We start from the raw sequence: 26,559 nt of genomic DNA on the forward strand, positions 1-26,559 counted from the left end.
TCTTACTTTGAAGGGTTGGAAGTTAATTTTTCATAAAGGAAACGTTGAAGCAGAAGCATTTTGATTCAAAACAAAAGCTTCATCAGAAGCAATTTCGTTCAAATTTCAAAGCGCAGAGGCTTAATCTGATTTTTGGGTTTTAAGTTCAATCCACGAAGGTTTCCAACAGAGTATTATACGGAGTTTTCCCGATTCCGGGTATGTTAAGGCTAAGTTTTTCCTTTGTTTTAGCATGATATCATAATTACACAAGTTTGATAACAAGGCATAAAGAAAAATTCGTATCCCCGAATTTACATATATTTTGCTAGTGTCGCAAAATTACATATATTTTCCTAGTTTTGTAAGTTACCATATTCTTCTTATCGGGACTGCATATTCAGTTGAGTATTTCCTTCATCCGGTCAAAAGAGTAGAGATTTTACATATATACAGTATTAAAAGTATTTTCATTACCATCGAGCTATAATCGATGGGCAGGCCTCTATTGGGCAACCTCTAATCAGATGGTAAGTTATATACCAAGCCTACTATGGCCGAGCGCTTATGAGCAAGCCCAGTTGGTCAAGATACAATGCCTAGTATGGCCAAGCGCCTATGAGCGAGCCTACTATGGCATAGCAGTTATATATTTACCGAGCTTTATAGGGCCGGACAACTATTTTACTTACTATATTAAGAGAGTTGAGCCAGTATCAGCAAGTAAGCATATCTTCAGATTATCTTTGACTTCCAGCTACTTGCAGTTACTATATTATCAGTTCAATTTTAGCTTTCATTATATTACCTTACATACTCGGTACATTATTTCGTACTAACGTCCCTTTTCTAGGGGCGCTGCATTTCAATTGTGCAGGTTCAGACAGAAAGATGGGTATACCTCCTCATTAAGTGTTGCTCGAGTTCATCTTGATCAGTAAGCTCCATGCCTTTCGGAGTTACCGGGTGTAGAACCTTATGTACATCTTGTATATATATGTATACATGTTACGAGTAGGTCGGAAAGCTATTCCGATCACAGTATATCCATTAGTAGAGGCTTGTAGACATATCCTGTTAGTTAGTGTAATATGTTGGGCTTGTAGGCCTTGTATATATATTTGGTTGGTTTGTCAGCTACAATAATTATGACGTCCTTGTCAGCCCAGCTTTATATTGATATTTAGTCAGCATTCACAGTTTTCTTGCAATGTGGCCCATGGCCAAAGTATAAAATCACATATTTAGAGTTCCTTAGTCGCAAGTTGGTATGCAAGGATAGGTGAGGCACTGGGTGCCAGTCTCGCTCCCAAATTCAGGGCGTGACAGGGTAATTTCATGAAGCTGCCTTATGATTAGGCTTGTGACATTCTTGATGAGATGGCTGACACGTCCTCAGCTTGGCAAAGTAGAGCCAATGTGCTACAAGGTGACCCCATGGTCACTCACTTGCACAAATAGCTTCATGATCATGGGCAGGCAATAGCAGAGCTGACAACAATAATGAACCAGCTAACAAAGGCACATTTACAGCAGGTTCAAAATCCAAGACAGGTAAATGCTATTGAGGGTGTCAACATGTTAATAAACAAAAGAAGACAAAGAGGTCAACAGAACCAATGGAGTTCGAATCAATATGACAATGATAGTGGTGGATTCCAAGATGATGGTTATGATGAACAGAATGAAGAAGTGCTATATGTGAACAACTATCAAGGTCAAAGGGGCAATTCTTCCAACCAACAACAATGGAGACCCCAAGGAAATTGGGGTAATCAACAACAAGGGAATAGTAACTGGGGGAACAACAACCAAAATGCAAATTGGGGCAATCAGAACAATTAGGGTAATTGGAATGGCAACAACAACAACTGGGGTGGAAATAACAATCAGGGCGGTTGGAACAATGGCAATCAAGGAAATTGGGGGCAAGGCTTTCAAAGGCCCCCAATGTATCAACAACCGAACAATTCACCCCCATTTCCATCCCAAGGTCCTAGTTCTTCAAACAATGAAATGGGGAGAATTGAAATGATGTTTGAACAGATGATGAAAAAGAATGCTGACTCTGATTCTCATTGGCATCCCACAATACTTCAATTAGAAACTTGGAGGTTCAATTAGGCCAAATCTCATAATCTTTGAATACTTGCCCTAAGGGGTTTCTACCTAGTGATACTGTAGTGAACCCAAAGGGTGGGAATAATTCCGGACATATAATGGTGGTAACTATAAGAAGTGGACGAGGCGGTGATGTGAATGCCTCCAAACAAAAGGAAATTTTGAGTGATGAAGTTGAGAAGATGAGATTCCTTTGGTGGTTGAAAATGTGATTGATGAGAATGTGAATGAGGAAGTGAGGATTGATATCCATGAGGCCGATGTGGAAACTCAGAATGATGTGAACCCATCTAGGGAACATGTAATAGACATGCCGAAAACGGTTGTACCTAAAGCCAAGGCTACTTTTCCAAGGACACCTTCACCTTATCCTCAAAGTCTCGCGAAGCAGAAAAATGAGAACCAGTTTAAGAAGTTTATTGACATGATGAAGAGCTTGTCCATCAATGTGCCTTTGGTAGAGGCTCTAGAGCAAATGCCTGATTATGCTAAATTCATGAAAGACTTGGTGACAAAGAAAAGATCCATGGATTGTGAGACTATCAAGATGACCCACCAAGTTAGTGCAATAGTTTACTCAATGGCTCTGAAGCTAGAAGATCCCGGTGCTTTCACCATTCCTTACACCATTAGGAGTGTAGACTTTGCAAAAGCTCTATGTGATTTGGGGGAAAGTATCAACTTGATACCCTACTCAGTTTTTAAGACTTTTGGTATTGAGCAACCGAGGCCGACTTCCATGAGATTGCAAATGGCAGATAGAACAATGAAGAGACTTTTGGGTATAATTGATGATGTTCTTATCCGGGTGGACAAATTTATCTTGCCGGCTGATTTTGTGATCTTGGATTGTGAGGTATATTATGAGGTTCTGATCATATTGGGAAGACCTTTCCTTTCTACTAGGAAGGCCTTAGTTGATGTGGAAGCATGGGAACTCACCTTCCGGGTGGGTGATGAGAAAGTGGTCTTTCATGTGTGCAAGTCAATGAAGCAGCCCAACAGTTCTGAAGTGTGCTCTTTTGTGGATCTTGTCAGGTAGTGATAGTTGATGATACTAGTGCAATGATCAATGTGGAGGACCCTCTCTACACGATATTGTTGAATCTTGATGCAAATGAGGATGAAGGCCGAGTGGAGTGCATCAATGCTTTACATGGAATGGGCTCTTACTCTTGTGAGCCTCGGAAACTCTCTTTCGATCTTGAGAATAAGAAGTCTCCACCAACAAAACCCTCAATCGAGGAACCTCCGGTGTTAGAGTTGAAACCGTTGCCTCCACACCTCAGGTATGAATTCTTAGGCCCTAGTTCAACTTTGCTAGTTATTCTTTCCTCTTGTATTACTAACATGCAGGTTGATGACATATTGGTGGTGCTCCAAATGCGGAAGAAGTCATTGGATGGACCTTAGCTGATATTCAGGGGGATAAGCCCTGCATTCTATATGCACAAGATTATTCTGAAAGATGATGCAAAGCCCTTCTTGGAACATCAAAGGAGGTTGAATGAGGCAATGCAAGAAGTTGTGAAAAAGGAGGTGATCAAGTGGTTGGATGCCGGGTTGTGTACCCTATCTCTGATAGCTCTTGGACTTCGCCGATGCAATGTGTGCCAAAGAAGGGTGGTATAACCATGGTTACCAATGCACAAAATGAGTTGATTCCTACAAGAACTGTCATCGGGTGGAGGGTGTGCATTGACAACCGCAAGTTGAATAAAGTGACCCCCAAGGATTACTTTCCATTGCCTTTTCTTGATCAAATGCTAGACAAACTTTCTGGGCATGCCTTCTACTGTTTCTTGGATGGGTATTCTAGGTATAACCAAATTTTGATTGCTCCTGAAGATCAGGAGAAGACCACCTTCACTTGTCCATATGGTACCTTTGCCTTTTCTAGGATACCTGTTGGGTTGTGTAATGCACCGGCTTCATTCCACCGGTGTATGATGTCCATTTTCACCGATATGGTGGAATATATTTTGGAGGTATTCATGGATGACTTTAGTGTTGTGGGTGACTCGTTTGATGAATGTTTGAAAAATCTTGATAGAGTGTTGGCCCGTTGTGAAGAAACCAATCTTCTGCTTAATTGGGAGAAATGTCACTTCATGGTTGAGGAGGTCATAGTTCTTGGGCATAAAATTTCAAAGCATGGTATAGAGGTAGACAAAGAAAAAATTGAAGTGATTTCAAGGCTCCCTCCCCCTACTTCGGTCAAGGGAGTTAGAAGTTTTCTTGGGCATGCGGGGTTCTACCGAAGATTTATCAAAGACTTTTCGAAGGTAGTGAATCCCTTGTGCAAGTTATTGGAAAAAGATGTCAAGTTCATGTTCAATGAGGGATGTATGCAAGCCTTTGAACTTCTCAAGAATAAATCGACCACCACTCCTATTATTACCGCACCCAATTGGAGCTTACCTTTAGAGCTTATGTGTGACGTGAGTGATGTTGCGGTTAGGGCGGTTTTGGGTTAAAGAGTGAATAAAATGTTTCATCCAGTGTACTACACGAGCAAGACAATGAATGATGCTCAAGTGAACTACATGGTGACTAAGAAAGATATTTTGGATATTGTGTTAGCAATGGAGAAATTTTGGCCGTATCTCATGGGTTCCAAGTTCATAGTTCATACTGATCATGCCGCACTCTGGTACTTGATGACGAAGAAGGATTCCAAAGCTAGGCTGATGCGATGGGTCTTGTTACTTCAAGAGTTTGATTTGGAGATTGTGGACCGGAAAGGTAGTGAAAACCAAGTGGCAGACCACTTGTCCTGCTTGAAGGAGGAGGGGAGGCCTCATGATGGCCTAGAGATCAATGATTCATTTCCCGATGAGCAACTCCTTTCTATGTTGGTGAATGGTATGCCATGGTTTGCGGACGTTGCTAATTTCCTTGTGACTGGTATAATCCTGTGTGAGCTCTCTTCTAATCAAAGGAAGAAGCTCAAACGGGATAGTTTGGATTTCTATTGGGATGAGCCCTACTTGTTCAAAATCTGCACGAATGGTGTGATCCGAAGGTGTGTCCCGGAGGAAGAGCAATTGAGTATCTTAGAAGCTTGTAATTCCTATCCCTATAGTGGCCATCGTGGCAGGGCGAGGACGGCTCCAAAGGTTCTTAGTTGTGGGTTTTATTAGCCAACTTTGTATAAAGATGCAAGTGAACTATTGAAGAGATGCGATGAATGGCAAAGAGCAGGTGGAATTTCGAAGAAAGATGAGATGCCTCTTAATATTATTCTTGAAGTTGATATTTTTGATGTGTGGGGCATTAATTTCATGGGTCCATTTATTAGCTCGTGTGGGAACACATACATTCTAGTAGCAGTTGACTATGTTTCAAAGTGGTTTGAAGCCGTGGCTTTACCCAACAATGAGGCTCGGAGTGTTGTTGCATTTCTCACGATGATTTTACTAGGTTTGGCACTCCTCGAGCAATCATAAGTGATGGGGGGTCTCATTTTTGTAATCGAGCTTTTGACACTTTGTTTTCAAAGTATGGTGTCAATCACAAAGTTTCTACTCCTTATCATCCTCAGGCGAGTGGCTAAGTTGAAGTCTCAAACAGGGAAATCAAGAGTATATTGTCGAAGACGTTGAATGCAAATAGGACCGATTGGTCAAAGAAATTGGATGATGCTCTATGGGGTGATAGGACTGTTTACAAGACTCTGATTGGTATGTCTCCGTATCGGTTGGTGTTTGTGAAAGCTTGCCATCTACCGGTTGAGTTAGAGCACAAGGCCATGTGGGCTTTGAGGAAGTTGAATCTTGAATGGGATGTGGCAGCAAATCTTCGTGTGGAGCAGTTAATGAACTTGATGAATTTCGATTCCATGCCTAATCCAGTTTGTCCTTGTACAAGGACAAGATAAAGTACCTTCATGATAAGTATGCCTGTGGCAAGGAGTTCAAAGTGGTGATTTGGTTCTCTTGTTCAACTCTCAGTTGCGTCTGTTTCCAGTAAAGTTTAAATCGAAATGGAGTGGACCTTTTGAAGTGGTGTTTGTGACTCCTCTTGGTGCACTTGACTTGAAAAACAAAAATGGGGAGGTCTTCAGAGTTAATGGGCACAGGGTCAGGCACTACCTTGGCAAGATTGATGACAGCCACGTGGTGACACTAATCCATCTAAAGTGATTTGATGGTAACCTGCATCATGTCGCGATGTTAAATCAGGCACTTCTTGGGAGGCAACTCATGTGTCTTTCTTTTTCTTTTTCTTTGATTTCTTTTTAGTATAGGTTTTGCTTTTTGTCTAACTAGTTGTGAGTGTGTGTAGGATTGTTTTGATGCAGTGCGGGACTTAACTAGAATAATGATGCACTCTCTGAAGTTTAGACTGCTGTCGTAATTCCTTTTTTGCGGCCGCAATGGCCTTGTTGCGGAGAAAAAATTTCATTGCGGTCTGCAATGTTGATTGGTAAAAAGTGGTGGTTCTCTGAAGATTGGCACCACGGCCGCAATGCATTTTATGCGGCCTGCAGTGCCCCACCGCAGTCGCAGAGCATTTCTTGCGGTCCACAGTGGTTGTCTCCCAGTGCTTCATGTTTTTGAGTACCACGTACCGTGGTGCATTTTTTGCGGTCCGCGGTGGGTAGGTACATTGGGTCCCAGGTTCCTTTTCTATAAATAGGACCTCAGGCCTTCATTTAAAACTTTTCGCTCCTTTGCTCACAAAATAGAAAAATACTGTTCATCCAAGCCCTAACTGCACAAATTCAAACTCTGATTCTAACGCATCTGTGTTGCATCTCATTACTGGTAATTTTAATCTTTTCTTAGATTTTAACTTTTTTTTGCTATCTTTTAATTAGTTAGTTGTAGTTCTTCTTCTTCTCTTTTCTTTAAATTTTTAGCGTAGGTTTACTTAATGTGCTTAGATTAGGGTTAATCATTGACAAATAGTGATTGAACACCTAGAGGATCAATAACATGTGGAAATTAGGCTAAAATGTGAAGAAAATTGAAACCCTAGGTTGTGTGCTGGGTTAAGCTTACCGTGACCTCAATGGTTTTTCTGTGGTCTGCAATTCCATTTTGTGCGGACCGCGGTGGTAAAACTTCAGAAAGATGAATGTTGAGAACCGCGGCCGCGGTCGATTTTTCGCGGTCCGCGGTGCCTTACTGCGGCCACAGACCATTTCTTGAGGTCCGCGGTGCCCTTAATCAGAGAGTGGGTATTCTGACCTCCACCTCAATGGGACCGCAGTACCATTTTGTGCGGTCCGTAGTGGTCCCTTTGCGGCCGCATTATATTTTGTGCGGTTCGCGGTTTGCAGTTCTGCTTTCCACTGTCAATTTTCTACAATTATAATTTTCACTGATTCTTCTGCTACTATGATACTAACAAGCTTCAACTGAATTCCACTTGCAGAAAATGGTTAAATTACGAGGCAGTGGTGGAAAACAAAAGGGAAAAGGAGAGTCCTTCCAGGGTAGGGGACAAGGTATAATCAGACTGACCCCCCAAGTCTGGCAGGCAATCAATGATACCAGAAAATCAATCAAGGCTGCGGATAGAGCTGCTGTCGAGATGTGAGTATTTTCCCTCCCAGGAGGCATCCGACTCCGAATCAGTGCCAGAGTATGTTCCTCACTGGCTGGAAAGGCATAGAGTGAGAGATACATCTCCAGGCACTCTTATTGCTCAAGCTTCAGTTGCAATTTCTTCTGAGTCATCTGAGGGCTCAGCTGAGGGCAGTGGCAGTGAAGCATCTACTTTTCCTACTGGTTCATTACCTTGAGAGGATCCTGTCGATGATGAGTTCCCGGATGAAGAGGGAGGGGGTGTGCCACAACCCGAGGGTTTGGAGAGAACTAGAAACCCCGAGATGTGGAAAAGGAGATTCGTTAGTGAGATCGCTTACCATAAATTCCGAGAATGGTGGTTTGAGAGGAAGTTGATACTTGAACGGAGATTCATTGACAAAGATATTCTACCTCACAATCCTAATGTGCAGAGGCAATTCAGGGAGAGACCGGGCTGGGATTACTTTACAGGAAATGTTGAGGAGGCAAATGAGCACCTAGTCAAGGAGTTCTTCGCTAATGTTGTCCACATCAAAAAGGGCATGAAAGTGACTAAGGTGCGGAACTTGACAGTGAAGTTTTATGGCAAGACAACAAATGACTACCTGGGCTTTTTGGAGGAGGGTGAAACATTATACTTAGAAATGGTAGCCTTAGGCGAGAATGACCGTCCATGGATAGCAGAGTACTTGGCACTCCCAGGTACCACCCCAGCATGGTTAATAGCCGGAGTCCAAATTTTGAGTAGAACCCTGAACTTTGAGGCAAAAGGGTGGGAGACCTTTGTTTTTAGCAGGCTAGACCCCACCACTCATGAGAACTCTCTTCATATCTCCCGGGCTATATTGGTGGATTCTATCATGGCGGGGTACCCGATCAACATCGGGAATGTGATGTCCAGGGTGATTAGTAGGGTGGTGAATGAAGGTGATAGATCCTACCCCTTCCCAAATTTCTTGACCATGTACTTTGAGGATCAAAATATGGAGAAAAGAAAATTTGATGTGAAAGTGAAACCCAAGTCACCTTTCTCCTGGTACAGTCTCAAGAGGGATGACAACCCCAAAGATCCTAAAGGCAAAGCCACTGCTTCTACTAGCCAGTCTGAAGATCCAGTAGTAGTAGTAGCTTCTTCTCAGCCTCTCTCAGCTACACCAGACATTTCCCCAGGACCCTCTACTTCCATAGTTCCAGATATTCCCTCATCCACATCCTTCCCTTTGACTGCCCACCATTTTAGCCAAACCTTTGCCAGTATCAACAATTGGATGCAGATAACTACTTCTAAGTTGTCTGTGCTTTCTAGCTTGGTGGCAGCCCAGTCCATACCTCCACAACCATAGATTCTACCCTCAGTGGAGGAGACTCTCAAGGAACTTCTAGACAACCAGAAGAAGCTCCTGGAGAACCAGAAGTTAATATTGGATGTTGTGGGTACTCGTGGAAAAGCACTAAAGGAGCTGGCAAAGGAAACAAAGAAGTTGAGAAAGACTTGAGCATCGAAGGAGTCTGTGAAGGAGCTGAGGGGCGAAGTAGAGAAAATGAAGGCTGATCACTTGCCCATTGGAGCTATTATTGCATGACCCGGTTCCAGTAGCCCAGCCTGAGCCGGAGCAAGAGTTGGAGAGTCCAGCAAAGAGGAAGAGGGTGATCCCCTATGTTGATGATGATGTGATAGAGTTGGAGGACCCGTAGGGAGGTTCGTCTAGCCATCCTCAGGACCCAGTGTAGGCCTAGGTCCCGGTGTAGACACAGGTTACTAGGATCAAGTCACAGGTTCCCGAGCAGTCCGAGGACCCAGGCTCATGATCCAATGCAGACGGAGGGCCAATAGGGAGTTTCTCTTTACTATCTATCTTTTATTGATGTTAGTTTGGTTAGTTAGCATTGAGGACAATGCTAGCTTTCATTTGAGGGGGTAGCCCTATTTGGATGATATGGTGTTGTAAATATGATACTATTTTCTTTTTATTATGCTTTGATTTTCACTTTTGGTATGTACATAATTTTACCATTTTATTGTACTTTTCGTACTTTACAACTTTGGTCTGTATATAAAGTTACTCTCTGATGTATATATTCATTTCCCCTTATGTATATTAGTCTCAATCCCCTCTTGTACATATTCATTCTACTTTTTGCATTTTTTCTTTCATAGATTCTTATTGAATTTTGGTAGCTTCTTATTTTGAGTTTTGCGTTCAATAAGCCTTTGGTTTTCTTAATGCTACGGTTCTTTCCAAAGGTGGAATTTGTGTGAACCGGGTGGCTCTTTCCGTTGATGGATGGCATGACAACTTTATTTAGGGTTTGAGTCTGTTTTCTTTTTTGCTTTTGTGTAAATAGTAGCTAGTGAGTAATGGTGCCTCAAGCAAAGCTTCACTTGGGCCTAACACATTTGTCTTTGACCTTATGGTCAAAAAAATTTGTTGTGTATAGGATGGGGAAAGTTGTGACCTTGAGACTCTTGTGTTGGCTGATAATCATCAAGTAGTTTTTCGGGACCATTGTGTTGCTCAAATCTTAGCTAGGGTTGTCGTGGGCCCCCGACTATGTCTCTTTAGCAATCCTATAGCTTATGTGGTGAGAATTTAAATTGCAAGTCTAAGTCTCGTGCCATTAGTCTAGAACTTGCCTTGAATGTTTGTCTAGGCAAAATCCTAAGTGTGTTTGACTTGACAAGTGATTATAGGTTCTCCTTGATCCGAATGATATCTTGAAAACTTCCATAGCCTACCAATTATAATATCCCTAGTCAACCCTTTTGAACCATAGACCTTTTTCTTTCAAAGACCATGATACAAGACTTTACCCGTTCTAAAAAGACTCTCTCTTGGCATCTTATCTTTCCTTAGCACAAGGCAAAAGCATAAGTTTGGGGGAAGAGACGAGGTATGCAACAAAGTGGTAAAAGGTACAAAATGAAAAAAAGGAAAGGCAATGAAAAGAAAGAAAATCAAAAAGTCAAAAAGAATGAACCATATAGAAGAAATGAAGGGATTCAATAAAAGAAAAGAGATGAAAGGTGTGGAAAGTTTAGAAAGGAGAAAAAGGTTTGAAAGAACAAGAAAGAATGACAGTGTGTCTCTCTAACCCCTAAGAAAGAAGTAAATGACTCAAATAGTCAAGAGAATGTGTGCTAAAATGAAGAAATGAAGTGTTTAAGGGAAGATGGAACCTACTTAGACCAAATATTTCTTACCATGAACCAAAAGCCTTCACTATATCTCCACAAAAGTCCTATATGATCTTGAGTTGAATGAAGCTTACATTAGTGGTGACTCACATAAGGTGCAAGCTTATGGTACTTAGAGCCGGACTTGTGACCTTTCTTTGTGAGAGAGGAGAGTGTTTTCCACAATCCTTGTTTCGAGTGCTACTAAAAGTGAGGTTTGCTTAGGGAAAGTTGAGGAGTATGAGTTTGGGTTCCACAATGACAAAAGTAGTAGAAAGAGTTTTCTTGGTGGGTTGATTCAACTCTTGATGCTCTTGTGTCGCACTAAATCCATGGTGCTTAAAAGGTCAAATGTTGTTAATGATTCATTTGAATTTAGGGCAATTGTTATTCCCAATTGATGCTAGATGAGGTCACTTTAGGTCTGCGGAATTTTCTTGGATTTACTCTTAATGAGGTGGATTTTATTTTGTTTTCTTGAGGACAAGCAAAAGCTCAAGTTTGGGGGAGTTAATAACTAGGGATTCTAGTTCATTTTACACACCTTTTTACTTGAATTTTGATTAAAAATGTATACAAAATAGTCCCAAAGGCTTACATGTTGTACTTGTTTGCAGGGTTTGGTCAAAAAAGTGACAAGTAGTCAAAACCAATTCAAAAAAGAGTGAAACATGAACAAGTACCAAGAACAAGTCAAGGCACTGCTGCAGCATAAAATCAACTACAACCGCAAAGGACCCACCGCGGCTGCAATCCATTTTATGCGGTCCGCGGAGAAGGGGTTTCAGAGAGCTTGGAGTTTGAAGATGGAAGCCCATGCGGTCCGCGGTCCTTTTTTGTGCGGACCGTAGTTAAGCCACTACGATTGAGGTGCATTTTATGCGGCCCGCGGTGGCCAGATTTAGAGAGTGAATAGTCAAGCCAAGAAGCCTCATCGCGATCCGCGGTGCATTTTATGCGGACCGCAGTACCTCCGTCAAGGTTATTTTTGTCCAAGAAATTCGGTCTGGTATAAATACTTTCTTTTCACATTTTTAGGGCATCTTTTGTAATCTATTAGAGACCAGAGCACGTGAACGACGTTTTAGTTCCATTTTGAGTAATTTGTAGCTAGATTAACACTGAATCTTCATTATCTTAGTTTGTAATCAAATCATATGGGTTATTCTTCATCTATTTTTCTATTTTCTTCTATTATTATGAGTAGCTAGACCCATTATCTAGGGTTGTGGCTCAACCCTAGTGTAGGTATTTGATGGGTCTTTTGTTCTAAGGCTTAGATATTTATGGGTAGTTGATATTTGGACTGATTTTTGTTTTTCCATGTTAAATTGGTGGTTACAAACACTAATTTGTGCCTATTTGACTTGGGCTCTTCTTGAGAAAGAGTGCTTGATACTAGGAAAATCAGTCCAATAAGGAATTGGGTGTAATCAAGAGATTGGTAGCCCCAATTAAAGGGTTAAACCTAGAGATAGTAATACCCGACTTGAGCCTATATTGCTTGCACAATTTTGACACTCAATTGGTCTTGAAAAAGTCAATTAGGGCAAAGTCACTCAAGCTACCAAGAGGTATAAAGTGAGTAGTTCCATGCATTGGCTATATCGCAATCCCCTACATAACAACTTTACCTTAGGCTTTAGATCCCGTCAAGTATTCACCAAGGAGAAAGTCATTTCCCTAGTACCTCTTTAATTATTTAGAAAACCTTACAAGCAATTATTATTAGTTTAATTTAGCATACTAAAAGTATAAAAATTAGAAGTAACAAAACAAACAAACATGATTGGGAGTGTAATTAAGAGCACTATGCACTACTAGTTTAGATAGGAATGAAATTCCTAATTCTAGCTCCATGTGGATTAGATCACGACCATCCCAAGTAAAAGCTGCTTCGACCACTCTTGCCACTTTGTAGTGGTGTAGGGTTGGCACTGATCAGTCGGCTCATGGAGGAGGCTGCCTGGGAGACCGAGCGGGAGATGCAGAGCAGATTTCCTCACCTATTTGAGGCTTCAGGTATGTTTCTTGACTAGTTTGAGGATGAATGTTTATTTAAGAGGGGGAGGATGTAATGACCCGGCCGGTCGTTTTATGAGTTACCGCTCTGTTTCCCCCATTTCTGCTTCTTTATGTCTTGTTCAGCTATATTATGTGGTATCGGGTTGGTCGGTTTGGGTTCGGAGTGGATTTGTAGAGGAATGAGACACTTAGTCTCTTAAGTGGGCCATTTAGCTAGAAAAGTCAACCGGAAGCTGACTTGTGAGTAAACGATCTCGAAATTTGGGTTTTATGATTCAAATAGCTTTGTGAGGTGATTTGGGACTTAGGAGCGTGTTCGGAATGTAATATGGAGGTCCGTGGTAGATTTAGGCTTGAATTGGCGAAATTGAAATTTTGGCGCTTTCTGGTTGATGGTGAAAATTTTGATACCAGGGTCAAAATGGAATTCCGGAAATTGAAGTAGGTCTGTTGTGCATTAGTGACATGTGTGCAAAATTTCAGGTCATTCGGAGGTGGTTTGATGGATATTTTAATCGTTTGCGGAATTTGGAAGTTTTTGGAATCCTTAGGCTTGAATCTGAGGGTGTTTTGATGATTTGATGTTGTTTTGAGTGTTTTGAAGATTGGTACAAGTTTGAATAGTTTTATATGACTTGTTCTTACCTTTGGTTGAGGTTACGAGGGCCTTGGGATGTTTTCGGATGGTTATCGGGAAGTTGGAGGTTAGAGTTTGCAGTTGAAGCTGCTGAGTTCCTCTCATAACCACACATGCGGATTGGGGACCGCATGTGCAGGCCCGCAAAAGCAGGGAAAGGGCCGAAGATGCGGCTAAGGTTGTGAAAGGTAGGAGCCGCAGAAGCGGGGAGCTGAGCGCAACTACGATGACGCAGGTGCGGGTATTTGAGCGCAGATGTGGTTTTGGGCAAATAAGTGACTTCCGCAGGTGCGCACCTGGGACCGCAGGTGTGCGTCCTCAGGTGCGATTAATAAGGCTGCAGGTGCGATATCGCTGGGCAGAACATATAAATAGATGTCTTTGTGAATTTTTGCTAAGTTTCACCATTTTTTTAAGACTGGAAGAGAGATAGTGCAGTGATTTTTCAAGGGAATCGAAGGTTTTCAGTTGGGTAAGCTACTTAAGCTTTATCACTTGTGTTTATGACCATTTTTCCATTCTTTAATCATGGTATTAGTGGAGAATTAGGGAAGAAAGTTGGGAGATTAGGGCTTGGAATTGGAGACTTTGATTTAGGGATTTGAGGGGTCGTTTGTGGTCGTATTTTGGTGTATTTGGTATGTATGAACTCGTGAGAGTCTAAGGATTTTAGTTTTGTAAATTTTATAGGAATGCAAGATGTGGGACCGGGGGTCGAGTTTGGCCAATTTCGGGATTTTTGAGTTAAATTGATAATTTTTGTATGGGTTTCACTCATTTAGCATATATTGATGGTTGTATACTGATTTTGGTTAGATTCGGGGCATTTGGAGGCCGAATCGAGAGGCAAGGGCGTCGCGGGCTAGAGTTTGGCTTGGCTTGAGGTAAGTAACGCTTCCAAACATGATTCTGAGGGTTCGAAACCCCGAACTACATATTCTATGATTACTACTGAGGTGACGCAAATGCCAAGTGATGGGCGTGTAGGCGTGTACCGTGAGAATTGCGGCCTGGGTCATTCCATGGCACCGCTTAATGACTCTTTCATGTTGATATCTGTGTTGTAATTATGTGATTAAGTTAATGAACTGTAAATCATTCTAATTATCATGTTAAGGCTTCACGCCAATACTGTTGAGACCCGAGAAGTTGTGTCTTGTCGTCATATCATTAGCTTCATTACTATTCCGTAGTCAGTCTTGTTCATTCATATTATATCATATTGCAGTCTTGATTATTGCTATTTGACATATCATATCATCATTCGGGCTAGTATCATGACATTTTTGAGCTCGTGTATGTGAGACTAGAGAGTAATGACTGAGTGAGACCGAGAGCCTAATATTGAGTGACAGTATGGGATCGGGCTGCACGCCGCAGCGAGATATTGATCATGCCTTCATTGGCTTGATATAGCGCTTGGGTTAAGAGAAGTCCCTTCGGAGTCTTTACACCCCCAGTGAGCGCAGTTGATGATATTGAGGGATGGATCTTCCATGGACATGGATCTTGTCTGAAGTATTGATACCTGGAGATGGATCTTCTCCTTAGGGCTGGAATGGCCTTCCTCGGTACTGGATGACTACGGTCAGTGATGTATATATTCCGGGATGGATCTTCCCTGGGCCGGATGGCCATATACAGTACCGAGTGGTTGAGCACTTGGGAGTGGAAGTATTATACGTAACATTGATCATGCTATATGTGCATTGGCACTTAGAGGTTCCTGAGCTTTATACTCTGTATTGTTCATACTGTGTTTAGTCACTACTGAGAATTTACTTGAACTGCAAGCATGTCTACTTTTCTGTGCAATTAAATGTTACTACCTGTAGAGGTCTGGTTCGTCACTACCGCCAGTCCATAGTTTGGACTTATTACTTACTAAGTTGGTGTACTCATGTTACCCCCTATACCCCTGTGTGCAGATCCAGGTATCTTGGGGCACGGTTGCGGTTGCTGATCATACTAGTTGGAGACTTTTTGTGGAGATTGCGAGGTAGCTGCCTGGCGATCGCAGTTCCGTGTTCTCCTTCCTTATCTTCCTTATAGTACTTTTGTTGGATATTCTCAGACTATGTAGTCTTGTTTATTTCGAACAGTTGTAGTATTTTGCATATGACTTAGTGACACCCGAGGTCGGGCTTGCACTTTCTTTCCACTCGTTTTGATTTTATACTATTACCTTTTATCAGATTTCTGTTAAAATATTATTTTACTGAAGCCTTAAATGAAATATGGAGTATTTGAAAATGGTTTGGCTGGCCTTGTTTCACGATAGGCGCCATCACGATTGGGTCGGTTTTTGGGTCGTAACACCTGCAGTTGCACCAGGAAAAGCTGCTCGACAAGAAGCCTTCACACTATATCCTCCAGCAGCAGTATTACTTAGTCCCAAGAAATCCAGACTTTTGTTTTTTGAATAATCCTGGTGTGTGTGGGTCAGCTTGTACGCATCTCGTATATCGACTATTCCACTGAGTAACTGCTATCACCCACTATCACAGGTACCAAGTAACTTTGGCCACCAAGGTTTAGGCGAATGGGAAAAGAGTCACCTAATGTTTTTGGTCTCTGCTAGGATTTGAACACTGATTTTCACCCACTTCTTTGACTGCTATGCCACGCCCTTGGATGCAAAAGCCACAGAGATGATTTTAGGCAATGCCCGTATAATAGGGAGTAATCTAGAATCACACGAAAACATTTAAAGATTCATGGGTATCACCATTGACCTCAGAGTAAAGACTTTTAGCTGTTACTCTTAAGGCTGGTAGACGAAGAGATTTTTAGATCATACCCATCAAATTTCTGATGTGTGATGGCACAAAACAAGACAAAACACAACTCTATCACAATTTTGAATAAAGTAGATGAACAATTCGAGATAATACATCAGGGTAAAATCTCCAGAGGCTTACATGTAGGAGGACCTCAGTAGAAAACTTGGTTGATTCATTACCTAATCAAGAAAAGAAAGTCGGTAGGTAAAAAAACAGCTCAAAGAGTATACATAATTTTGTGGAGTCCGGGACCCTTCAATTTCCCTAGCTTTCATAATCATGATGTATGAACATGGGTACTGCATAAATCCGGCATGCCAAGCCGCAAATTTGTAAATATAGGACAACTCATACTTAATATTCAAACCTGGATCAAGCTATATTAATGCAGATTAAGGATCATCAACCATTGAAGTGTACTCACATCACACAAATTAATAAGGCAAAACTGCATTGTGTCCTACATGAGAAGACCTCAGTTAAAAATGTTTCAGCGAAAAACAAGGCATTTAAAGGTTGGGGCAGGAGCCCAGGCTCTGAGACACTCCTGCCAATGGATTTTCATCTCAGTTCTCTAGCTTCAGAAAAGGATGCTAGGAAAGCCGCTTAACTCATTACTGAATTCAGAAAACAAAATCATTTCCTTATGGCTGCAAGGCGCGCAACACGCGTAACTTCAAGCTCTAACTACAGATCTCAGTGAGTCCTTAACTCCTGAATATATTGTCCTACTTTCTGTGCTCCAATAAACAGGGCATCAGCAGCAAGAACGACTCCAACCTGTGGCAGAAAGCATTAGTTCACTAAAGAACCAGAATATTGTTCTATTCACAAAGGGAAGGGAACAAAGTACCAATCGGGCAGAAAAAGTCAATCGGTAACCCCAACCTTCTTTAGCAGCAGCATCTCTCTGTTGGTCAGTCCAACTGACAATATCCAAATAATTGTAAGTGATTACAAAGAAAACCACTTTATGACAAAAGTTAATGGGACATGCAACTACAGGTCTATTTCTGCAGCACTTTATGACAAAATCTGAGAACTCTCTTACTACTGGAACCGACTCCGCAGTAGAGTATCAGCACTAACATCTCTCACGTACAAGTCTGTGATCTAAGATTTTCTCCCAAGCACCAACTCACTATGATAAAGAGAGCTTGTAATTTTGATAAATAATCAACTAGAATATGTGGTGAATACTTCTTAATGAGAGGCAATCTATTGGATGTTTGTTTGGCATGAGTAACCTACGTGCCCTTACTTCAGGTATGTGCTACCAGTATAGCTAGTGAAATCCTTTGAATCATAGAAATGGCGACACATTCGTAAAGAGAGATAAATATTCCTTTCACTCTAGAAAGCTAGCTCAAATGAACAATCAGAAAGAGCATCTCCAGTAGTAAAGTGCATACATTGTGCTATTTATTCAAAGTGATAGAAAGAACTTGTGATATACAGGTGCAGTGCTTAATTGATGACATCATCTGTGGTTACATGACATGAGATTGTACTTTATAAACAGATAAGGATGACATACAGCTGTTTTACATCAGAATTTAGACACCAGAAGTAAGAAGTCATTATCAGATATGAAGGCATCTAGAAGTACAGGCACAAGCATGAAATAATTACCCGAGGAATTCTGAAAGCCCCCCAATTCCTGCGAACTTAAATGGTTGAGGACCTTCTCTTTCAAGATCCTGATCCAAATTGTATTTAAATATATGAACTTGTATTCTGGAAAGGTGAATATTTATAAAAGCAAAAAAGACATAAGTAAGATTAACGTGAAACCTCTTCTTCAGCAGCTTCTAAACCACCTTGAACCCAGAAAATGTTGTTGTAACCAGCATTGTATAGCACCTCACAAGCCGCAATGGACCTGCCTGATGCAAAGGGTTACGCATGAGCAATAAGGAACACAAATTACCAGATTTGTCTTGAACATAAGGATCTTTCAGTGCCTACTCTTATCTGTCTGACTATGGACCTACTACGAGCACGAGACGCTTTCTACCTCAGAAAGTGACACTCTGCCAGTTAGATCTATACGCACTCTTCGATTGCTCCTTTTAATGTGCTAGAAAGCAGTCGAGTGTTATGCTACAAAGGATTCGATTTATGATACATCAGATAGTTACATATTGAATTGTCATATTCGATACCATTGAAAATTCCAGATTCTCATAATTCAAATTGAATTGTAAACTTGGGCCACCATGGAGATACATGAACATCCACTCCCTTTGCAACAGTAGTATACTGACTAATTTCACCCAGATTCTTCCCGAGCTACTTCTATTCAGCAGAGTGCAAAGTTTTACTTTATAGTAGAGAATCTGAAATGTGGTTAATAGACAGATAAATTCACCTCAATCCCTTCTGGCATGCCACAATGAGATCTGTATCTTTGGCAAATTTCTCCTCAACATTTGATAAGAATTGTCTGTAAAGGATATTATTTCATACTTTATAATGAAAATAAGGAACTGAAACAAAGAACAAATCTACGAGTTAAATATAAAAGGGTTGTTTATAGCATACTTGTTGTAAGAGAGAGAAGGCACACCACTCCACCAACCTCCTATTGTGAAGAAGATACATGAATTAGCGATCAGAACCTTAGAGAATGCACTATGACAGTCAACAACAACAACAACAAAAAACCCAGTGTAGTCCCACAAGTGGGGTCTTGAGAGGGTAGAGTGTACGCAGACCTTACTCCTGCCTTCAAAAAGACAGAGAGGCTGTTTCCGGAAGACCACTATGACAATCAAAAAGACGTTTATTTATTTAATTACAAATTTATATGCAAGCGTATCAAACACAACCAATCTGAGATATATTAAGTCAATCATATAAAGAAAAGAGATCGTCGTGGTATATTTCTCTTGTGAAAGAAATTTTTCTGTCACTATTTTCAAATCAACTCGAGATTGTTCCATTGTTATACGAACTAGAAAAGGATTATGTTGCACGGGTACTCCAAAGAGGTTTTTACACATGCTTTGTGCAATAGTTTGAAGAAGATTAAATTTTGTAAGCAAAATGTCAAACAAAAGATTAACAATCTGAACAACTAAATTTCGTACTCCAAATTGTGATTATATCCAACTGAAGAATAATAGCACATGTACAACTGGTGTTACATCTTAGCACTTGCTGTTAGGTTTTAATGGGTCCTTGTTCAGTTACATTAGGCTACAATTTAGTATCAACTGGATTTTAGCTTTTTCAGTTAATTTGTTTTTTGTACTAGTTATATTTTCCTACTTTCTAGGAGTTAGCTTAGCACAATTGGTTACTTCCTTTGCATATAAACTCCATTAGAGTCTCATCAACTATACAGACTTTTCATTCTAGTTTTCTGCCTTTATATGGTCTCATAGCCAAAACAACACTCTAACGAGTAAACTATCCAAGATCATTTTTTTCCCCTTTGCAAAAATGAGTTCCTCCACACCAGTTGTTATTGTCGACAACACCACGGTTTTCAAACACCTAATCCAATTCAACCCATCATCTCAGTTGCCCATTAAATTGTCTGGTAGTCATAAAATTCTGGTAGTCATAATTTCACTACATGGAAGGCCCAGATTGTCATGCTATCCCGGGATGTAAAATTTTTAGAAGATATTTTCCCATTTGAAAATATATTTTCTCAGTTAAAACTTAAAATAGAACTTCTCATTTTAAATTGGGAAACTCTTTTAGATCATTGGAAATAGCCTCTCTACCTGCATTAGGTAGGGGTAAGGTCTACGTACAGACTATCCTTCCCAGACCCCACCTGTTGAGATCAAACTGGGTTTGTTGTTGTTGTTATTGTGAACTCTTTTAGATCAGAATAATCATAATATTTTCTGTCAACCAAAAAATATGATTGATACAACTATCACTCAGCTGCTCCCCATTCCCACTATGCCTTTGATGCGAAATACACGCCAAGATGTATGTTCATTTCATGCCGCACAAGGGAACAACCGACAGGCAGATCAATCTGCAACTCATGACCCAGGTAACAATCAAACTGCTTCTTTATCTTCTTCTTCTAATGCATTTCAGCAATCACCTGCTACTGAAAACCTACAGCCCCACTTCGTCTTCCAGAGCCAACCCTCCGCCCCCTCTACTCATCCTATCTCCTCAACTCGCCGACCACCAATTACTCAGGTTTATCGGTGTCGCCCAAACTCATCACACAGTTTGCCCCGACCCACTGATACCATTGTTCATGTTCCACAAATAGAGCCAAATCGTGTAGTAATGATGTTACAAAACAACATTTTCAAGCGAAGAAAAAACGTTGATTACACTGCAAAAATCTCCCAGCCAGAAACACATCCAATACCTGTAACTCACAAGCAAGCACAAAAAGATTCAAATTAGAGAGACCCTATGAAGGCTGAATTTGATGCACCGATGAAAAACCAGACTTGGGAGTTAGTTCCACCAGACCAGACCACCCCAGAAACATTGTCTCTTGTAAGTGGTTATTTCGAATTAAAAGTAACTCTGATGGATCCATTGATAGGTACAAAGCACGTTTAGTTGCAAAAGGGTTCATCCAAAGGCTTGGGGTTGATTTTTGCAAGAGATTTAGTTCGGTGGTTAAACCCACCACCATTCGGACAGTACTCACTCTTGCTGTACAAAATAATTGGGCACTGCATCAGATAGATGTCAACAATGTGTTTCTTTAGGGGAAGCTTCATGAAGACGTATATATGTCAACCTCCCGACTATGAAAATTTGGATCATCCCGACTATGTCTGCCATCTCAAGAAGGCCATTTACGGACTTCGACAAGCTCTTAAGGCCTGGTATGATGCACTCATTGCTACGTTGATTCAAATGGGGTTCTAAATGTCGCAATGTGATAATTCTCTTTTTGTTCTGCACAATCTGGGAGTTACTATTTATGTTCTGATATATGTGGATGACCTCATACTCAAGGGCAGTAATGAAATACTCATTCAACATGTAATTACCTCTGTTTCGAAAAGTTTTTTCTAAAGAATCTTGGTTTACTGCACTATTTCTTGGGCATAGAGGTATACAAGAATGTCGACGGTTTGTTTCTTAGTCAATCTAAGTATATACAGGAGGTGCTATATGATACTCAGATGCAAGACTGCAAAGGTGCTCAGTCACCCATAAGAAAGTCCGTGAAACTACTGCTTGATGACGGAGCACCCAAAACCGATGGCAAAGAGTATATATCTGTGCTTGGTAAGCTTCAGTACCTCTCGTTTACCCAACCTGACATCACCTATTCGGTAAACAAGCTTACCCAGTTCAACACCTCTCCTCTCCCTCTGTGGTTCACTGGAAGGCAGTTAAATGGATCCTTTGATATCTTAAAGAAACATCCCAGCATGTTCGTATTTCCCCACAACCTTCAACTGCTCTCTATACCTATGTTGATGCCAATTGGGCGGGTGATATCAATGATCACCGCTCGATCTCTGATTACATTGTTTATCTTGGCACGACGCCTATTTCCTGGTGTTCTCGTAAGCAACCTACTGTCTCTCGCTCCTCCACTGAGTCAGTGTATCATGTCGTTGCTTCTGCCTTGTCTGAAACAAACTGGATCAGACACTTGCTCAAAGATCTTCATGTGCCGCTCTCTGCTGCTCCTATAATACTTTGTGATAACCTTGGGGTCACTTACATTGCCGAGAATCCAGTACATCATGCTAAAATGAAGCACCTTGAGGTTGATCTTCACTTTGTTCGTAACCAAGTCCACAGCGGCCTAGTCCGCATATCGCATATCCACTTCGTTGATCAACTTGCAGATTCACTCACCAAACCATTGTCCAAGCCGGCCTTCCAACGCATGTTTCCCCAGTTAGGCGTTGTATCTTCATGCCTAACTTGAAGGGGCGTAATAGCACATGTACTACTATTGTTACAACTTACCACTTGCTGTTAGGTTTGAATGGGTCCATGTTCAGTTATATTAGGCTACAGTTTAGTATCAACTGGATTTTAGCTTTTTCAGTTAATTTGTTTTTTGTACTAGTTATATTTTCCTACTTTCTAGGAGTTATCTTAGCACTATTGGTTACTTCCTTTGTATATAAAGTCCATTGGAGGCTCATCAAATATATAGACTTTTCATTTCTTTATAAAGATCTGTCATTTGCACTTCATAGAGGGTTTATTGTTGCACAATAAGAAGCAAAGCAATCCTCACGAAGGAATACAATGAAGAAAGAAAGAGAAGGGATGATGTCTACACTTGTGACGTACCACAAATTGATAATTATACACAACACAAGGTACGCATCTCTTTTACTGGAGTTAAGCTGTGTGTCTTTGTGTCTCATTGAGTAACTACAAAGATAGTAAAAAGGAAAGTTTGTTACCCAGCAAAAAGTTTGTTGCTTTCCGGGAAAGAATACCAAGTTCTAAACTAGTATCAACATCAAAAATTGGAATCCAGGTGGAGCCTTTTACCCAGGCCTGCAAAACAGTTAAGAAAATCATGATAACTAGGACAACAAAATAACACGATCATTTAAGCAGGAAAGTATTTGGCTTTTAATCTAATTCATATCCCAAAAGGCATGAACCTAGAGTTTAAGAGGAATTTTTGTTCAACAAAATTTGGGCGTTCACATAAGCTTTAGACAATGCACTTGAACCATAGCAAGGAGCTTTGAAAGAAGAAAAGCCACTGATGTGCAGAGTTAAGCAAAGACAGGCACAATTATTAAATGAGAATTGTGTAAAGCATGTAAAGTGAAATAAAAGGAAGCTGGAAGGGAGACAACGCTGAGCCATTTAGCATTCGCCTTGTAATGTGGATAGTAGAGAGAAGTGGTTTTTGAAGGAACGTCGAATCCACCTTCTTTCGCTCCATAGAGGGACGAACATCAAGCAGCGTTTTGTTTGAGAGTTGAATTGCATAACCAGCTTCCCTTGGGGTAAGAACTTTAACTTTCCCATCTCTGATCTAGAACAAAAAGGGAACACAGATGTTATTCTCATAGTATAACATTGAAGAACTTAATAAAGTATAAATCATGGCTTAAGATGTTTCCGTACAGCACAAATTAATTGATTACACGACTTATAGTTTCTAACAAGTTGAAACTGTGATATAACTCATCACCTAGGAGGATGGGGCTTGGAAGACATTCTTTAATTGCAATAATCATCCCCTCTAGTTTTCCCATCCATCCACAACTCCATCAAAGATTCTCTTTAACTTTTCTATCATTATTATCCGAAACGTGAACTAAGCAACGCTTTTACTCTTTAAACGAAGCCGAAGGTAAATAACAAGTGAAATTACAGTGAGAGTGTAAAAAATTCATTACACTGTAGTGTATATAACTTAAATTGCAACCGGGCAGTAATTTCATCCTATAGCATACAAATTAACCCTTAATTTTGATCTATCTCCATCTACATGTCTGTCAAAAGAAATATTGGAATATTAGTCTGAGAAAAATACCAGAGAGTCCCATCTCTTTTTAGCAGCAGCCATATCTTTCATTTGCTTCAACTCATATTTTTCTTGCATCCTTATAATGCCACTTCTATACTGAACCAAACCAAACATACCCCAATTCAGAAATCTCAACTAGCAATAAATACAAACGAAATGAAAAAAAAAAAAAAAAAAAAACTAGATACACGAACCTTTATGGGTGCACTGAATTTAAGAGAAGATGGAACTGGAGAGGTAAGAAAATGGATTGAACCGACATGATGACACCTATGTTCTTTTTGACATGTTCTAAGAGCACTGAGGGGTAGATGCCCATGAGCTAGAGCTTCCATTGTTGAGAGCAGAGAGAAAATTGAGTAAGATTTGAGTAGCTTATCCACTCTTTTCTTGATTCTTGTACTCTGACTTACCCGCGTACGGATTTAAGCATTATATATGCTCCCAATGTATAGAATTTTTAAATTATAGAGAACTTAATTTTTACATAAGAATTTTTTTATTTTTTTCGAATTTTTTTTACTTTTCTTAAATTAGTGTTTGGGCATAAAAATTTTAATTTTACTATTAATTTTAAAATAACTCCAAAATGTTATTTTTCAAAATTTTCACTTAAATCACTCATAAAATTTTAAAAATAACCCAAAATTATATTCATGTCCAAACATCACTCTAACTTTCAAATATTATTTTCACTTGAGAAATTCTTTTACTTTTTTAAAAAAAATTACAATTCTTATGTCCAAACGCCCACTAAATTTAGAGCAGCACTAGAAGCAGATTTTTTGCTGTGGGTCCCATAGGTAAAAACAGAAAACTAATTACTTCAATACAACAATATCCTTATCATTAATTTTTATTTACAAAACTATCAATTTCCTATCTTCTGACACATAAGCAGAACATAAATTATTCAAGCTAAAATATGATCACTAACTTTTATTTACAAAACTATCATTTATTGATTTCAAAAGAGAAATCAGCCATTGGAGGATTATCCCCTTTCTCATTAATTACCGTGGCTTTCTCCATTGTCTCTGTGCTCTCCTGTTTCACAAATCTCACTAAATTTCAAACAGATGGTGAAATATTTTAATTAAATAAAATTAAAAGATTTAAGTAAGGTCTCTAATAATAAATAATTTAACTTTTTTCATTTGAATAATATTAATTGTAAAGAAAGTATATACTTACTTTTTCGTAATTTGACATTTTAAAAGCATTTTTTAGAGGAAAAACACTTTTGAACACTTTAAATTTTTGTAGTTTGGCCAAACAAGCTCTTGATAATAAAGGTTATCTATTCTTGTTACTTGTAGGTCAACTTAATACTATTATATAGAAAAATTTATACACCATTAGGGGTGGCAAACCGGAGGGTCGGGTTAGATATGGACAGGTCGAAAATAGGTAATGCAAAAATGGATAAATTATTCTACTCAATCCATTTTTAACACAAATAGAAAATGGGTTAACTGGTAGATAATGTGGACATTCATATTATTCATGGCTTCTTGAATATTATCATTTTTGGGAGACTTCGTAGTCTCTCAAACTTGAGAAACCCCCAATTTGAGTCATTACAATGTAAAAGTTAAACTCATTAGTTATCCAATTGTTATCCACTGGTTATCCATTTTCTAAGTGGATAATATGGTTCTTATCCATATTTGATCCGTTTTAAAAAAGTTTATTATCCAACTCATCTTTTAGTAGATAATATGGATGTATAACTGTTTTTTTTTAATCCATATTACCACCTCTATACACCATTAACATACAAAAACTAAGCTTCGAAATATAATCTTTATACTTTCAAATTATCAACGCAATTTTTGCAAATTACAACATATTATTACTCTATTTATCAAATAATGAATCTTAGTGTAATTTATAGTATTTTTAAGTCTAACTCTTGATGTGTAAGTTTTAGAGTAAAATTCATATAAAGGTCTTAACTTTTTGACTCTGATAAATAATATTCTTTTTACCTTTTGAACCGAACAAACAACTTAAGTTAACCTTATATTTGACGGCCAAAATAATATAACTCTTGTTGAAAATTTTAAATGTCAAAATTAATTTCCAATAATTATCAATTATTACATTTTTTCCAAACGAAAGTTACATTATAATATTGTATAAAGTTATAATTCATATCTATTTTACTTTTATTCTTTAACTTTCTTTTAAATTTCAAAGTCGTATTTTCTCTATGATTTCCATGATTGAAATTAAAATATTAAAATTATGAATGTATATTGATCTTTTTCTAATGTGTTAATCATAAATTAGCAATTATGAAAATCTTACTTTGATTAATCAATTTTGTATGAAAGGATTTTTATTTTATCTTTTATGTTATTGTTACATATATCTCCTGATCTGATATGAGCAGGGAAATGGAAATTGAACAACAAACACAAATCTAGAAATAGGGTAGAAAAGAGTGTATTGGTAATTGTCAAGCCTCCTTTTTCGGGATCGTGAAAGGATGAGTTTTTTCAATTAAAGTGATATTGTTTGAAAAGGGATTGATTTATTATTTTAAAGGAGTTCTATTAATCCGGGAGAAGGTGTAAGGCTCTCCCAAGTTTCGTGATTTTAGCAAGATCACTTAACTATTGGCTTAATTAACCCGAATATTCTATGTTTTAGGTATTTTATGTTATTAAATTGTTTTTATTTTCTTATTTAAGGATTTGTGGAATTTATCTTGAAATAAGCCTCGCATAAGTATACTCATTTTGTTTGGTGCGTTAAGAATCATGTCACACTTACGTGTACACAATTAATAACACTTTATAAGATAATTTTATCAATATCGCGCGAACGCG

At 39.3% G+C, this 26,559-nt stretch overlaps 1 protein-coding gene across 3 annotated transcripts; it reads right to left on the reverse strand.

Moving 5' to 3' along the window:
- Window positions 1-16,611: 16,611 nt before the first annotated feature.
- LOC107810440 (rhodanese-like domain-containing protein 11, chloroplastic) lies at window positions 16,612-24,159 on the reverse strand. Of its 3 annotated transcripts, none has more exons than XM_016635223.2 (10): window positions 23,917-24,159; window positions 23,729-23,818; window positions 23,117-23,224; window positions 22,635-22,731; window positions 18,802-18,841; window positions 18,629-18,703; window positions 18,052-18,139; window positions 17,890-17,957; window positions 17,146-17,183; window positions 16,612-17,037 (listed from the first exon to the last, which is right to left on the reverse strand). In XM_016635223.2, the coding sequence occupies exons 1-10, from the start codon at window positions 24,055-24,057 to the stop codon at window positions 17,015-17,017; spliced, it is 768 nt and encodes a 255-aa protein (XP_016490709.1). In that variant the 5' UTR covers window positions 24,058-24,159; the 3' UTR covers window positions 16,612-17,014. The 3 variants fall into 3 exon arrangements, with proteins under 3 accessions (XP_016490709.1, XP_016490708.1, XP_016490711.1); XM_016635222.1 differs by having other exon boundaries at window positions 17,111-17,183; XM_016635225.2 differs by lacking the exons at window positions 18,629-18,703; window positions 18,802-18,841 and having other exon boundaries at window positions 17,111-17,183; window positions 18,052-18,143; window positions 23,917-24,136.
- Between the last annotated feature and the right edge of the window lie 2,400 nt (window positions 24,160-26,559).

This window comes from Nicotiana tabacum, chromosome 20 (genome assembly GCF_000715075.1).
Source record: "Nicotiana tabacum cultivar K326 chromosome 20, ASM71507v2, whole genome shotgun sequence".
Classification (NCBI taxonomy): Eukaryota; Viridiplantae; Streptophyta; class Magnoliopsida; order Solanales; family Solanaceae; genus Nicotiana; species Nicotiana tabacum.